General features: G+C 41.6%; 1 protein-coding gene across 10 annotated transcripts in view; it reads left to right on the top strand.

Annotated features, from left to right (window-relative positions):
• CCDC7 (coiled-coil domain containing 7) overlaps positions 1-16,393 on the top strand; it is a 146,466-nt gene that overhangs the window by 65,809 nt on the left and 64,264 nt on the right. For 9 of the 10 annotated variants that reach the window (XR_012724576.1, XR_012724575.1, XR_012724574.1 and 6 more), the window contains 8 exons: positions 546-611; positions 3,392-3,467; positions 5,425-5,455; positions 7,888-7,977; positions 8,361-8,467; positions 10,502-10,571; positions 13,308-13,423; positions 15,639-15,696. Coding sequence is in view for 7 of the 10 variants with exons in the window: in XM_075316781.1 (XP_075172896.1) it covers positions 546-611; positions 3,392-3,467; positions 5,425-5,455; positions 7,888-7,977; positions 8,361-8,467; positions 10,502-10,571; positions 13,308-13,423; positions 15,639-15,696 (614 nt within the window). In the remaining 3 variants the exon portion in view is untranslated. The remainder of the gene's footprint in view (positions 1-545; positions 612-3,391; positions 3,468-5,424; positions 5,456-7,887; positions 7,978-8,360; positions 8,468-10,501; positions 10,572-13,307; positions 13,424-15,638; positions 15,697-16,393) is intronic. The other variant, XM_075316778.1, reaches the window with a different exon arrangement.

Genomic DNA, 16,393 nt, shown 5'->3' with positions numbered 1-16,393 from the left:
GTTAATGACGAGATAGGAGGTGATACAGGTTTGTGCACCACAGCCAATAATACATGCTATGTAATCTGAAGACAGCATGAGGAAAGGGTTAAAACTCTGAATTCAGTGATGAGTCACTTATTAGGCTGTGTGCTTTTCTTTACTTAGAATGAAGGTTTTATCACCAGGAGATTATCACTCCCCAGACTGCACTGCAGACCTAGTCTGACCAGCTCCCCTTGAGTGATAAACAGCTCACTGTCTATAGACAATGTAGACAAAAAGCTGTGGCATGGGTGTGGTTGGCAGTGGGTAGTTAGTGCATTATCATTTAAATCTATATCTATACAGAAAGGAACCTGTGAGCGCCATAAAGCAATATTAAGTATTTACTGTAATCCAAATTTTTAACCCATTCAGCTAAAACAAACAAAATGGTATTCCAGTGTGGTCTTTGACTTTACAGTTAAATTGTTTGTACAGTCGGTGCACATTGTAGGACGGTCTCTTTACTCCTTACTACATACATGGCCAGTAATGAGATGTTACTACTTGTGTTGTTGTAGATCAGAGACAACAAATAGAAAGTCTGATTAGGGCACTGCGGGAACTCATGGCCAATACAGACAAACGTAAGTTCTTCTGCTCGTCTCATCGGACACGGAGTGTATTTGGTATATCGATGGTGTGAATGAATCATTAGATTTCCTTGCCAGATGGGAAAGCAATTGTCTCCTTTAGGGCTGCGCTCACACAGGCGTATAATCGGACCTTATAAACATCACTCAGCAAATGAGAAAAATGCACCTTCATCGAGTGATTGGAAATTGCTCTTGTACAGTGGCATAAGATTCAGAACCCCCGGCATGTAAATGGAGGACTTGCTGCTGACAACATGATGCTGTATATAAACTGAACATTAGTATGACTTTAGTCAGTCCATGTAAACTGAATTGTAGACAAGCGCCAATCGACTTGTATATAGTCAATCAGTGCTCGTTAACATGTGGAGGGAAGCCAAGGGATGGCCGGCACGGCTCAGCTCTACCTTACTAAACTGAACTGGTGTTTGTGTTCGACCCCAGCCGGGGTAAACGACACTTACTTGGATCTTCATGGGTGCATCCGCCACCCCACTGCCGGTCACTGGTGTTGACGTAGCAAGGAAACGCATCACACATAGAGATTCTTTGCAACACAACAACAAATGCTTTATTTGGCTTTCAATCTTCTGGACAGACATGGCCACTTTCTCTATACCTACCTGTTCTCTCGCCACCTTTCTTGTGGATACTTTTAAATAAACTAGCCCTCGCCCTGGTATTAACCTTCCAGTAGCCGAGTCTAGACTCCTGTTTTCCCCAATTCTTGTTCCTACAACTTCCCTGATCTACTTCACTATCTCAGATGGTTTTCTAGCCTCTCGACCTGTATATAGGCCCACCGGTGGTACACTTGCCCCGACGCCCAAGTGATCCCCGGAATCTCCTAAGCCCATCACGAGGTGAGCCATAGGCTCCGGATCATTGGAGGATACCTCCTGGTTCCACAACAGACTCTACTACAGAGCTTGTCCTTGCTTCATCAACAGTTGGCAGAACTGACCCTCTTCTTGGCCTGTCTTGCTAGCCAACCCTCTACTCTCTCACACTCCTCCCATCAGCAACCAGGATGTTTCTATTAAATTATACATGATACAATCTTTTATGCTAACATCCCTACTTAACAGTTCACAATTAACACATTAGATTATACTATAAAATACATGTCATACAATGAAACACATAAAACTGCTGGTTGCTAGAGGGCGCCGACTGCTGCACCGCTCCGGCTCTGCTTCATCATCAGCGGTACTCTCCAGCACCATCACTTAGACATTTAAACAACATATGTAGATCGTAGGAGTGGGGTGATCTGACCACCTCCTACAAATGAGGCAAGATCGGCCTGTATAAATAAATATTTAATGCCAGTCTGACACATTTTTCATAATTTTTAGTCACTGCTATTATCTGTCAGCAGATCCCTTCCATGTAAGAGGAGAATATTGAATTTATAATGTTCCATCATACAGAGCTTAATGTACCCAGGGTGTTGGGCACATCCCGAAAGCCTTCCCTGGGCACTAACAGAGCTTATCCAATCCTTATCAAGTCTAAGGGGTACTTTGCACGCTGCGACATAGCTAGCCGATTGTAGCTATGCCGAGCGTGATAGTCCCCGCCCCCGTCGCAGATGCGATATCTTGTGATAGCTGCCGTAGCGAACATTATCGCTACGGCAGCTTCACACGCACTTACCTGCCCTGCGATGTCGCTCTGGCTGGCGACCCGCCTCCTTCCTAAGGGGGCGGGTCGTGCGGCGTCACAGCGACGTCACACGGCAGGCGGCCAATAGAAGCGGAGGGGCGGAGATGAGCGGGACGTAAACATCCCGCCCACCTCCTTCATTCCTCATTGCAGGCGGGACGCAAGTAAGGAGATGTTTCTCCCTCCTGCGGCTTCATACACAGCGATGTATGCTGCCGCATGAACGAGGAACAACATCGTACCTGTCACTGCAGCGAAATTATGGAAATGATCGACACTACACAGATCACTGATTTTCGATGCTTTTGCGATCGTTTATTGGTGCTTCTAGGCTTTACACGTTGCGACGTCGTTACCGGCGTCGGATGTGCGTCACTTTCGATTTCACCCCGACTAGATCGGAGTAGCGATGTCACAGCGTGCAAAGTACCCCTTAGGCATTTATATTTTCTAAATAGTAGAATGTAGTGTTTAGAAGAAATTCAGATATCTCTATATAATGGTCCACGATTTCTGGACTGACCCCGGGGCTCCTAACCCAAACTCAACAGTCTTGTAGGGTTTTATGAGGCTTTTGAGTTCTGGCCAGGAGACCAGCAGCCCCTTGTGATCCATACACAGACTATATATATAGGGCTGTCTGAATTACGTCTCCATTATATCTAGATTGCCATTAGGAGTTACTTTTAGCGGTTTTATTATTTTTGATATCAAGAATTGAGTAGCATGCAGAAACATTTTTGCTGTCAAAGCAATGGAAGCCTAAACACAAAGAGAGCGGCCCATTGGTTTCTCTTTATGACTGATCCATCACAGAATCATGGCTCATATAACAAAGAGAAGCCACCAAGTGTGGTCAAGAGAAAAATCTGAGAACTAAAATTATTTTATTTTTGTACTTTGATAGTTTTCATATTTGTCCAGTGAATTGACTCTAGTCAAAGTGTAGGTCGTATAAAAAGCAATTAGGCACCATTACTCCTCCGCCCCATCCTGCCGCTGCCTTCCAGCAGAATTAATACGTCTTGTGTTTGCATAGTTGTGTGTAAGAATATTGATTTACATTTCTAGACTGTAATGAAGATTCTGATTTTAAACTATAGGTTCAAAAGAAGGAATGGAAAGGATAATTCATGATGTTGATCAACTATTTGCCGCCCAAGCTATAGAACTACATAAGTAAGTATAGAATAAATGATGAAGCTCTCCTGCACATCCTATTACTATATGCCATCTATCCACAGGATATGTAATAAATGTATGATCGCTGGTGGTGTAACTTTTAATAAAAAAAATGGGGGTCTCAAAATTCTCTCGACAAATGAAGCATTAGTGAGCATGTGAGACCATTGATCCATTAACTGTCCATTCACTGTCTATAAGAGCAGTGTTCGAAAATGCTGGCTAATGCTTCATTCACAGAGCAAACTTTTTCCTTCCCAGGATTATTGCAGTTTACATGCATGGACTGGGCGAGGGTCTCCTGAACTGAACTTGACAGCCTTTTATAGACTTACGAGGCTGATGAGTTCAGATCACGAGAATCTCGGCCATCAAGGTCTATGCTCTGACCATACGACTGGCATAAGGGCATCTAAATTGAATCTTAAGGGTGCTTTACACGCTGCGACATCGCTAACGGTGTTTGTGACGCATATCCGGCACCGTTAGCAACATCGCGGCGCGTGACAGCTAGGAGCGACGATCAACGATCGCAAAAACGTCAAAAATCGTTGATCGTTGACACGTCGCTCCTTTTCATAATATCGTTGGTGGTGCATGCCGCTGGTTGTTCGTCGTTCCTGCGGCATCACACATCGCTTTGTATGACACCGAAGGAACGACGAACTTCTCCTTACCTGCGTCCACCGGCAATGAGGAAGGAAGGAGGTGGGCGGCATGTTCCGGCCGCTCATCTCCGCCCCTCCTCTGCTATTGGACGGCTGCTTAGTGACGTCGCTGTGACGCCGAACGCACCTCCCCCTTGAAGGAGGGATTGTTCGGCAGCCACAGCGACGTCATGGCGCTGTAGCTAATCTCCTTGGATGTGGACAGCACAGAAAATTTGATGAAACATTGCAAAGCAGGAAAGTTTGGATGGTGCATAAACTGCCCAAATCAATTTCCAAAGAAATTCAAGCTGTCTTGCAGGCTCAGGGGCATCAGTATCAGTGCGAACTATCTGCTCAAATTTGAATGAAATCAAACACTATAAAGGAGACCCAGGAGGACCCCACTGCTGACACAGACATACAAAGCTAGACTGCAGTTTGCCAAAATGTATGTGAGTAAGCAAAAATCCTTCTGTGAAAGTGTCTTGTGGACAGAACAGACCAAGATAAAGCTTCTTGGTAAAACACTTCAGTTTACTGTTTACCGAAAATGGAATGAGGCCTGCAAAGAAAAGAACACAGTACTTACAGTCAAGTATGGTGGAGGCTAAAAGATGTTTTGGGGTTGTTTGGCTGCCTCTGGCACTGAGTGTGTTGACTGTGTGCAAGGCATCATGAAATCTGAAGATTCCCATAGGATTTTAGGTCACAGTATGGTGCCAAGTATGCCCATTGTATGGGGAAAAGTGATCATTATACAATCATTCATCATTCAATCTTCATGCAGTATACATATATTTATACCTAAATGCCAGTTCATGTAATGACTTATGTGGTGCAAGAAAAATGTTTAATTTATTTATTTTTAAGATTTTAACCCATTTAGTTCTTCCCACAATTTAATGTGTATCGTGTGAAGAGTGACTTTCCTCTTCAGCTATACAGTTTAGCCCTGTATCACCTTCTTAGATTTTCTTGCGCAGTAGCTCTCTTAAGTGAGGCTCCATTGACGTTCCTTGAGCAGGAAAATAATGCCAAAGAGGAATTAGAGCTAAACTATTGCTGTTATTGCCAGGGATGGTGGAAGCCTCGGAACTTGGACTCTCATCAATAATAAAGTGATGTATTCTAGGAATCATTTAATAACATGGAATAACCCTTTAAGTTTCAAGTGGTGGATTCTTTGTTACAGCGGTGATATTGGTGTCTGATATCTTTGTTCCTAAATAAAATCCTAATTTCCAGGAAGATAAACTCAGTGTGGCACATTCACTATTGTTTTTTTTTTTAAATTCTTGATCTAGGCTTGGAAAAGATCAGGAAGAAACTGAAAATGTAAGATTTAAATGTTGTGATGTTTGTGGCACATGATCAATTTATATGTTCACATAGAGGACAACTGAGGACAATATAATATTTGTCCTCTCAATGGAACATTGGGAGAAGGAGGAAGAGAAACTCTTCAGCACACGATTGCACGTAGGCAAATCGCTGAGCGGTCACATGATGACTACTTGTAATGGCAAAATCCTAACAGTGTTTACATTAAGATTTGGCATCATAGTCATTGCCAAAGTTGGTTCCTGGCCTGCAAAACCCCTTTAATTTGGCAATACCACTTAGTGAGCAATAGAGATGAGTAATTTGATTTTTGCTGCCTTGGTCCAGCATATTGTCATGTGTATGTTACGGGTGACAGTCATGTGGTTTCTGGCTATAGAAGGTCACAGCGTTTGGCTGCACTGATTGCTCCCTGACTTTCTATTGTTCCTGCTGTCAGTATTCATTAGTAAAGGTAGCGTTCCTGCTGGATTCATCTCCCCCCCTTTTGGACCCAGAAGGAGCTCACCTTCAACCCAGCTGCTGATCATCAGTTTTCTCTTTGTGCTTAAATACTCCTTCCTTCCTTCCACTGGTGCTGGTGATATTATTCAGTTAATTCAAGCCCTGATTGCAAGCAGGTGACTTGTACTCATCTGTGGTATCGTTGCTTAAAATTTTGCTAAACTTCTACCTGAGTCATCTATAGATAAGTAGTTCATACCTTTCCCCCTGTGTGCCCTCCTTGTGTCTTCTAGAGTGTTTAGAGGGGTTCACGAAGAGCTCATCCCATCCATTCTCTATTTAGGGTCTAGCACTAGAGATTCTTAGAGTCAGGGATCCAGCTCGGCGCATAGGTGCGGAACCTATCTATCTGGTGATGGACCGCAGGGACCTGCAGTAGGTTTGGTCAAGGGTCATCATCTTCCCCTTCCCTAGACACAGGATTTCACTTCCCATCCCTTTCGCCACTCGCTTGGTACTTCCCTGTACCTGGCGTGACAGATATATTCCAGTTCTCCATGGTAGCTGGTCTTCATTTCAGCATCCAGCATTCTCAACCTGTCAGTCTGGACACCTGTGGTACTTACTAGGCCTCACACAACGTCATGGTGTTGAGCGGTGTAGTAAGCAATTGAGGCACCAAGGTTGCTGGACCACAGAAGAGAAGACTGACCTGGACTGGCTGCCATGATGGAACAGACAGAACGTTGTTGTAGAGCAGTGTAATTGAATTGTTCATCATTGCCATCATTATATATGACAACCAATTGGGCTCTTCCCAGAAATCAAACTTACTAACTATTCAGAAAAAAAGATTATGTCACACAGCTTGAGGTTCTGCTGCTAGGACCTTCTCTGATCTCAAGAAAATGGGTCTTGTGTTATGTCCCCCATTTATATTGATGGGAGGTTGAGCATATCTTTTGCCTCTCCTTTCAATGTCTATGGGATTGACAGGTGGCCAAGTACAAAACGCAGCTATATAGATCATTCCCATAGACATTGATGGAGGCAAGCTTGTATGTTCAATTGCTCCTCTATTACAACGAGGGACATGGAACCCATGTTATCATGATAAATGGGGGTTCTAGTGGAAGCAAAATATCAGATATTACAGAGAAAGACATAATTTTACAGTTAAAACAAGAGCGGTGAGGTTCTGCTCTCAAGAGCTTACAATCTATGAAGAACTAGTGACAGAAAAAAGGAAAATGTGCTTGTAGTCTATGGTCTAACCATCTTTATAATAAATACTGTAAGGGTATTCATGTAAAGTTAAATGTATCAGTTACTGGCCTGTGTCTGAATATGTCCACATATAAAGTGCTACCGAGTTCATGGCGCGTAGTGGAAACAGAGGAAAAAGGGTCCAGGTTCTGAGGAAAAATGTAGGAAGGGAGAATTGAGAAGTTACATTGTTTAGGTGATAGATCTGCCCACAGAGTTGTGTTTATAGGACATGCTTAGAACTGTGGACACTGGAAATTAATCTCATTGACTGGGGTAATGCATTACATGGAGATGAAGGAGAAAGATCTTGGAGACAGGAGGGGGAGGCTCAGGTTGTGGGGGATGTTAGTTTTAGATCATTAGCAAAATGGAGAGCATGGATGGGGTGGTAGACAGATGAGGGAGGAGATAAGGGGTGCAGCATTGTGGAGAACGTTATGGGTGAATATGATAAAGTCTATGAAGTATTCTGTAATGGATGGGTAACCAGTGCAATGACTGGTACAGAGTGGAAGTGTCTGTGTAGCAGCTGGACAGCAATATGAGATTGGCTGCTGCAGTAAGAATAGGCTGGAGAGAGGACAGTTTCAAGAGAGGAAGACTGATAGTGAGTTTTAATTTGTTATATATTCTGTTATCTACATTGATGATGTTCTGTTTATTATTCACAATTACCAATATCATGTATAGCTAATATTTAGTAATTCTCTTAGAAATACATCACGGTAAAGACAAACTACCAGGTGCTCCTGCAGGAGAAGCGGTTCTTAGAAACTGAGCTAAGGAAACTCCTTGCTTGGAGGGTAAGTTCTTATAGGTATTAATGCAGCAGTACATGTTTTCTACAACCTATCTATGTATCTATCAATTCAGCATTCTATCTATTTATATTTCTGTAATCTCAATCAATCTCGTGTATGCTACAAAACAGGCGATATGTTGCCATATCATTGTGATTTACGCTAATCTTTTGTTTCACCTGTTTTGAATGCTCTTTGGTTATGGCAATTAGGCCGTCAGGCCTTTGGACTGACATATTATGTTCATCTGGATTTCATTTAAATAAATAAATAATTTAAAAATAAAAAAATCAATCAATTTATCATTTAATATAATTTCACTAGTTTATTTATTTACTTTACATTTTGAAATTGCTTTAACATTTTTTTTTTTTGCTATAATTTAGGCAGCCCAAAAATCTCCCCCTATGCTAACCCCAGGTTTGGAAGAAATACTAGAAGAGGATTACAATCATATTCCTTCTATTGTGACAGACAGCGACATAACATATGAGTAAGTGTACATCATCCTGTAGTGTTATCAGTTTATACTGTAGACAAAGTAAGGAACTGAGCACATTCAGCCCTTGAGACTTTCACAAGAACTACATATGTAATGGTTTACCTGTTGTGCTCAGTGGTTACTCATACACTAGCGTGCCATTGGAAATCAGAATACAGTTTTGTCAAAGATCATTTTACGGGCAACAAAGATACGGCTCGTACATAGTCTGGTGTCGGCTCGTACATAGTCTGGTCTTTTCTGTAGTACCATGTGGATGAAAAACATCCACCGTGAAGAAACAAGACAAAAGAAGAATCAACACCTTTGAAATGTGTTGCTGGAGAGGGATATTATCAATACCATGGATGGCAAGAAGAACAAACAAATCAATTTTAGCACAAATCAAGCCAGACATATCATGCAAAGCAAGGATCACCAAGCTAGGACTTGCCTACTTTGGACACATCATACGAAGAGAGCAATCACTGGGGAAGGACATCATGGTTGGAACAATAGAAGGAACAAGGCAAAAAGGAAGACCAGCAACCCGATGGCCTAATACTATCAAGATAATGGCGTAGAAAACCCTGATGGAACGATCTAGGTTGCACAAGATTGATCTTCCTGCAGAACGTTCATCCATCAAGTCGCTATGGCTCAAGATCGAACTGAAGGCCGTTAAATAAAATAATAAGTAATTGCCCACAAGTGCCACATAGAGTGGTGTCTACAAGGAAAATTGTCCCACAAATGTCGTTACAAAATTCTAAATTCCCTGACATAAAGGTCCAGAAATATTAAATTCAATATAACCTGTGCAACCGTCACTAAAGTCTAGTATAAACTCAGTAATATGCACAATGTGTTTATTCATTAGTGACAGCCTCATGTCTAGGGTTCTGTCTGAATGCCTTTTATTGGGAATTGTGGCAAAGCCGTTAAACATAATACAGAAATAATATTTGGACAAGGCCATTGTGGAGCTGTCGGGTATTGGTGGCATCTTTTTTGGAGAACATTCAGACAGCTCTTCACCCGTGATGTCAATAGTTGTAACGTTCGCTGGTGGAGATGGTAAGGCAGCGAGCGATAGTGGACCCACTGGACCACAGGCAGGACCCAGGCTTACCCTTTAGTGGAAGGGAATTGACTAAGTGCCCACCGCGAGGCAGACACCAGGTGCCATTCCCATGGCAGTGACCGGGACTGTGGTAACTGACCCCCAGGGCAAGGATAGACAGGTGCAGACAGGCTGAGACTCTAGTGTAGACAGGGGCCACCGGGACAGCTGAGGCAGATAGCACATCTAGGTACAGTCCCTAGTATAAACAAGGACCACTGGGATGGCTAAGGCAGATGGCACAGCCAGGATGAGCAGGCACAATCACTAGTATAGAGAGGAACCACTGGGATGGCTGAGGCAGATAGCACGGCCAGGACGGACAGGTACAGACAGGAACCACAGGGACGGCTAAGGCCGATAGCATGGCCAGGACAGAGACACTAATGTGCCAGTAAGGCAGGGTACAGGAATGTACTCTGACTCGGAAACAGACAGAGGACAAGGGGACCTGACAACTAGCAGGCTAGGGAACAAACCACTAGATAAGTAATCACATTGCTCAGGCACCTCCCCTAGTGGGAGAGTGCCTTAAGTACTCAGGAAATGACGCACTGGCCCTTTAAGAGAAAGGTAGCGGTGTGCACGCACACCCTAGGAATATTCCCTGGGGACCTGTGCCATGCACATGCCCCAGGAGGAGGAAGTAAGAACACCCAAGGGAGAACCACGGGAAAGCTAGGCAGCGTGTTTTGGGCCAGCTGCCTGGCTGGGGGTGAGTCAGAGTCCCTGCACTGGGAAGAGTGAGCAATGCAGGTAGCTGGCTCTACAATAGTCGTCACAATAGTACAAGAAGTGCACAGAATCCTTATAATTCCCTAAAACATTAAAATATTCTGCTCTGGTGAAAATTGCACTATTGTTTTCTGTATCCACATTTTGTTTCTCTGCAACTTTAGATCAAAATGACGTGTAATTTTTAGTTACAGATCAGATCAAGAGCTCGAAATAGTTACAAAACTAATCAGAAGCCAGGAAAAAGCAAAGTTACAGGTAATCCATAGGGTTTTCTTGAGGTATATGGGTAAATCCTATGTCAAAAGAGCAATAATTTGTCATTTGGTTTATTGGATCTGTTTACAGATTTCACAACATTATTAAAGGACGTATCCACTTTTGCAAAAGTGGAGTCCAAACGATTGCATAGTTGTAAAACAGCAACTACAAATCATACTCGCCCTAACTGGCACTATGGTCTGGACTCTATGTTTTGGCTACAGCAGTGAGATCACTTATACAGGGAACATCACCGCTGCAGCCGATCCATGTGTAATGGCGCATGTCTGTTCATCTGCAGAGCTGATAAGTTCAGTGATTGGCTGCAGCAGTGACTTGCATTGTAGCCATGATGTCACAGATGCAGCCAAAACACAGAGACCAGGTCAGCGGCGGTGAGCTTGTACTGGACCCGGAGTGCATACTATTTGTTTTTGTTGTTTTCCAGGTATACAATTGTTTTGCCACCACTTTTGTGCAGAGTGAGAAATCCCTTTAAATACTTATGTTAGACCTGATGATGCTACTGTATTTACTTTGAAAAAATCGGTGTCAGAATGGCTGTATAATGCTTTTGGAACGTTTTCCATCCTACATTCAAATAAGCATTTTTTGCAACCAGATAGAGTTCATTCAAGAGAAGGCTTATATAGCTATTTTGAAAATGATTTTCAGAGTAATTACACCAGCCTCATCAGGTCTAAGATATGTATTTAATAATTTATGCAGATTACACTATGAAATCTATTGAAGCATCCGCTTTAATATGTATTTCAGGTTATGTATACATTGCAAAGTGGTCTCTCTTTATACGCTGGCTATACATCACAAATGAAGCCTACATGCAAGATGGAACTGGGGCCTTTTCATGAATGAATGGCTCTGACAGAAAACACCATTTTATTGCTGTTTCATCAGATGGCTGCATTTCCTCACCCTTTTCATGCTGAATAAGGCCTCACATTCCCAGAGATCGCTCACTCCCACACAGCATGAAGAATGAATACTGCTCTTGTGTCAGCAGATCCTATGGTATTAGTAAAGGTCTAATGGGAAAGTGCCGGGCGGACCCCACTGTCAGTTCTGTGATAGGATTGATAGGCGCCTGTCTTACTGTGCAGACAAGACTACATCACAGTGACTGCATCTCATAAATGTTCAAAGAATATTTTTCTTGGCTAAATTGTGAGAAACTTAGCGGGATATTTTGGGAATTCAGAATATCCCTTTATCTATTCACTTGCATTGAGTGAGGCCTCGCCCATCTAGTCGGATTCTGGCCAGGGATATACAGACATTACAGCACGGGATCACTAATTATTCTTTCTATGAGGTAAAACATTCTTTAAAAACAGGTAGAGAAATGCTTTCCCTCACAAAAAGAATCATATAAGATCCCATGCTGTGCTATCTTTATTCTCTCTTGTGCATCCTCCCCAGCCCAGGAGCTGTGGTATGATCAGACCATGTCCCTGTACGGTCAGACACAGCCATTACACAGTAGGGACACACATATAAGATTATCTCAGCACAGGAAAAAAAAATGTAAACACATCCAATTGTGGGAATTATTATTCCAAGATCTATTTAATCTATTGATTAAAATCAACTTTGAAATTATTTTTTTTAGTGGGAAAACCCCTTTAAGTCATGTGGTACGGACACCAGCAAAAATGTGTAGAAAAAACAGTAGAAAAAATACACAGCATTTATGCTACGTGTGAACACAGCTTCAGCATTTCATTTTATTACATTTTTTAATGGGTTTAATAGAAATAATCTATTTTGCCTTTTTTACGCCATTTACCAATCACCATGAATAATCTGATTGCTTTGTTGTTGTGCAGGTCCTTTCGATTACAGGGACACCAAATATGTCCATGTTATTTGCTGATTTGGGATGTTTATATATATATTTTTTTTAAAGCGTATTAAACATTTAATTATTTTTATTGTTTTATTTTCTATAAATGTCTTATTATGTTATATAAAGAAAAAAAATCTGGCTTTTGTTTTCCCTCTAGATACAGGGACATAGAAATGCGCTGCTATATACAATGTATCTCTATGTACCATTATAATCTGCCTGTGGAGTCAGACGCAGAAATGCAGCTTCAATATAAAAAAATTCCCCCCCTGACATCAGCAGAGTCTGTGGTTCACAGATTTAGTTTCTGCTTGCAGTTGTAGAGGTTGTGGATTCAAGTCCCAGGAACACTCTTAAAAGTTAAAAAAAAGACATTTTTGCAATTACAAAGAAGCTGACATTTTTACAATTTTTTTTAGTAATTTTATAGGAACAAAACAATCAGATTATTTTGTGTTTTTAATCCCCATGGTGCGAGTGCTAATGTATTAAAAAGCTATGTGACCACAAGGTTGTCCATGTCTCCCATTGAGATGAAAGTGGGGTGACTAAGGCAGGATTGAGACACATTGGATTATCAGTGATTACTGTCACAGAACCAAAGTCTTCATGTAGCACATCCCTAAGGTCTCTCCGTACTCTGGGAAAAACTTATGAAAATGCATTGGGCATTCATGTTGATCAAAGGGCGAATGAACATAAAGCGTTCATTCTAGAGGTACAACTATATACTGAGCAGGAAATGAATCAGGTGGCACGGAATCTATGTAATTCAAAATGATTTATCTGTTCATATGATTATCATATATTCTTACCATAAAGCAACTTTCTTATGTCTCGTTACCCTATTTTATCATTTAATCTAGGGAGATGTGTCCCCTGCAGATTCTCCTGTATCTTCCCGTCACAAAAAAACTAAAATACAGAAAGAAGGGGACACAGGTTTTTCTGAGACCGAATACACGTATGAGCTAGATCAGGGGTAAGTAATAAAAATAAAATTAAAGGGGTTGTCCATATTTGTGGACATTTTTTTTTACTTAACTGCATAGATTTTGGGCTAAAAATCATATTTGCTATTGGGTTTCATTACAAGGTTTGCACCGTTTGCTTTCTATCGCCTCGGTGTTGAATTGTCTTCTGCTGGCTGCAGAATCAGTTAACTGAGAATTAATCAATGAGCTCACTATGAAGTCTGACAGGAATTATTTTATTTATCTTTATTTATCTCAGTTGATTCATGACCACAGATCTTGTTAAGGTAGAATAAGCAGGGAACAAAGAACCAATAAAAGCAAAATGATGCAAAATTTTCAATGAAACCCAAGTGCAAAAAAAATATATTTTGGACTCAAATATATGCATTTAAGTAAACGTCCCCAAAAATGAACTACCCCTAATTCTGCACATAACCAAATTGTTGCAAGTAGGGTAAAAATGAAAACTCTTCTTAAACGAGGTGTTCACTTTCAGTCACTTTTGCGTCGCCCATAAGGACACCTGTATCCACATAATTTAGACCACCCTCTTTATGCTTTTGCTGCCTTTGAAAGCCCATCCAGTTTGCAAAAAAATCTTTGTCAAACACTGGCACTCTATGGAGGTCTATTACTTACTATTAGTGATGAGTGAGCAATACCACGTGTATAGGGACAGGCTCAGGGCTAGTTTTACCTTACCATCTGGGACTATGCACCTTAAATGTACTTTTTTTTTCCTTTGGGCACATTATGGGTTAATCCTTCTCTGGTGCAGCAGCAGACCTGCTCAGTTAACAGCAGTTGATCACTTCAGTCCTGGATATAAGCCCTCTGATTCCTGGACTTGTTGCTGGTTATTCTATTCAGTTAGGAGCTAGCCTGGGAGCAGAGAGGACGTGTTGGTTACTGCTGTTGCTGTCTGCTGCAGTTTGTGCAAGTGTTTGCTTTTGTACTACCTCTTTTCCCTTGTTATCCATTCCCATATATCCTTGGTTGTTCCTCGTGTAGGTATTATATGTGTATGAGTTATTTTTTTTACCCCCGTCTGTTTTTCATTGTTGGTGGGATTTTTGGGATCTCCATCCTGGTCAGTCCCCTGGGTTGTGTGGGTCGTGTGGACTTTGTCATCAGGACCAGGTCAGGAGTCAAGGCCAGGCTGGGGGCCCGGACCTCCCTACCTTTAACGGTACCTTTGGGTGTGAGGGTGAGCTCAGAAACCCCAGTCTTAGCATCTGCATAGGCTTTCCCATGTCCCCTGGCCATCCGTTACACACCCGTCCCTGACACTCAAGCACCGAGTATAATGGAAGTCAATGGGAACTCAAGCATTTTTATGGAAGATTTCCTGGAAAAATACCCAAGGTCCCCATTGACTTCCATTATACTCGAGTTGTGCCCATCCGAGAGTCCAACTGCTCGTTAAGAATACTGAGTACCCGAACATGGTAGTGCCCACCCATCACTACTGACTACACATTCATGGACTTAGCATGAACTTGGTCCACCAACTTTATATTTATGCCATGATCCAGTGTTCTCCTAACATCAGGTACCATTGCTATGAAAATTATTCAACTCTTGCTGCAAATTAGGTTTATTATGAAAATTTACCATTTTTCTGCTGTTTCTAAAAAAGTTCCCCTCTGGCTGTTATAACCTGCTGCACACGTGATGCATAGCCAGGCAGCACCTTCTGGCAGCGTTCCTGAACAACCTTAACCCATCCCTCTCTGTGAAGTGAATTTTCTGGGAGTCTATTGCATTTCCAAGACCTTATGCTCAAATAAATTAGAAATACATTAAATATTTTCTGGGATTTATTTTCGCACAGGTTTCAGATGATTGTAAAAATCACAATTTCCAGACAAAAAATTGCAGCTTTTTAAAAAGTTGCAATTGATGAATCAGTCAAAAACTTCCTAAACCCGCTCATAGTGATGAACATAGTAACAATAATAAAAAAAATTGAGCACATATAAGGTAGACTTAGAAATGGCGTAAATTAAAAGTAGAATGTGGCGCAAATTGAAGAAACACTAGACAAACAAAAGGTGTAATTGGAAAAATAAATCGGCCTATAGTGTTATTATTTATCAGCACAATTTTTATTTTGCACTTTCTTTTATATTACATAATATGTTCTGAAACTTTGTTTAGTTTTACACATTATTATAGGATTTTGATATTTTTGCTTGCCCTTTATTCTGTTGCTTGCAGGAACTTGTGTACATCTCCTACTACAGAGGCACGGGATGGTGATATGGTGGAAACCAAGGTAAGACGTCTGGATGGAAAGTGGGTGACACTATTAGCCCTTATTGCTGACAATTTTCTTCATCCCAGCACATGGGTGAAATTCTGAGTTATTTGATACAGGCTTTCTGTTATGAACCCTGTTTCCCTGAAAATAAGACCTACCCCAAAAATAAACCCTAGTAGGATTTTGGGGGCTTTTTAAAGTATGCTTCAAATATAAACCCTACTCCAAAAATAAGCCCTAGTTGCGGTTCTATAAGGAAGTGTTCAAGCAACTAAAAAAGTTAAAGAATACAGGTGGACTCGTCATCAAATAAAACAGACACCCCCCCCCAAAAAAATTACAGTTAGCAAATGCTATTGGTGGATGGGCTCTCACACAGAGATCTGCATCCCTGCCAGGTCCCTCACTATTGCGGCGGCATTGCACTGCAGCTCTCACAAACAGATCGGGTACCAGTATCAATCTGCGTGAGTGATACTGCTTCTAGTCACCAGGGGGAGCCAACCGCTGTAGAACACAGGGTGAAATGATAGCATCGCAGATTTGTATGTGAGAGCCCATTTACTTGCCAACTCTAATTGCTTGGCGTCTGGTAAGTACGATTCTTTTAGAAGGTGTCTGCTTTCTTTTTGAGGGTAAACTTAGAAGTACATAGAGAAAATAGATTTAAGCAGCTAATTTAAACCTTTATAAATATGGTATGTACCCCCCA

The sequence above is a fragment of the Anomaloglossus baeobatrachus genome, chromosome 6, assembly GCF_048569485.1.
Source record: "Anomaloglossus baeobatrachus isolate aAnoBae1 chromosome 6, aAnoBae1.hap1, whole genome shotgun sequence".
NCBI lineage: Eukaryota > Metazoa > Chordata > Amphibia > Anura > Aromobatidae > Anomaloglossus > Anomaloglossus baeobatrachus.
Note: the sequence above shows the minus strand (reverse complement) of the source record. Positions and strands in the feature narration are given on the sequence as shown.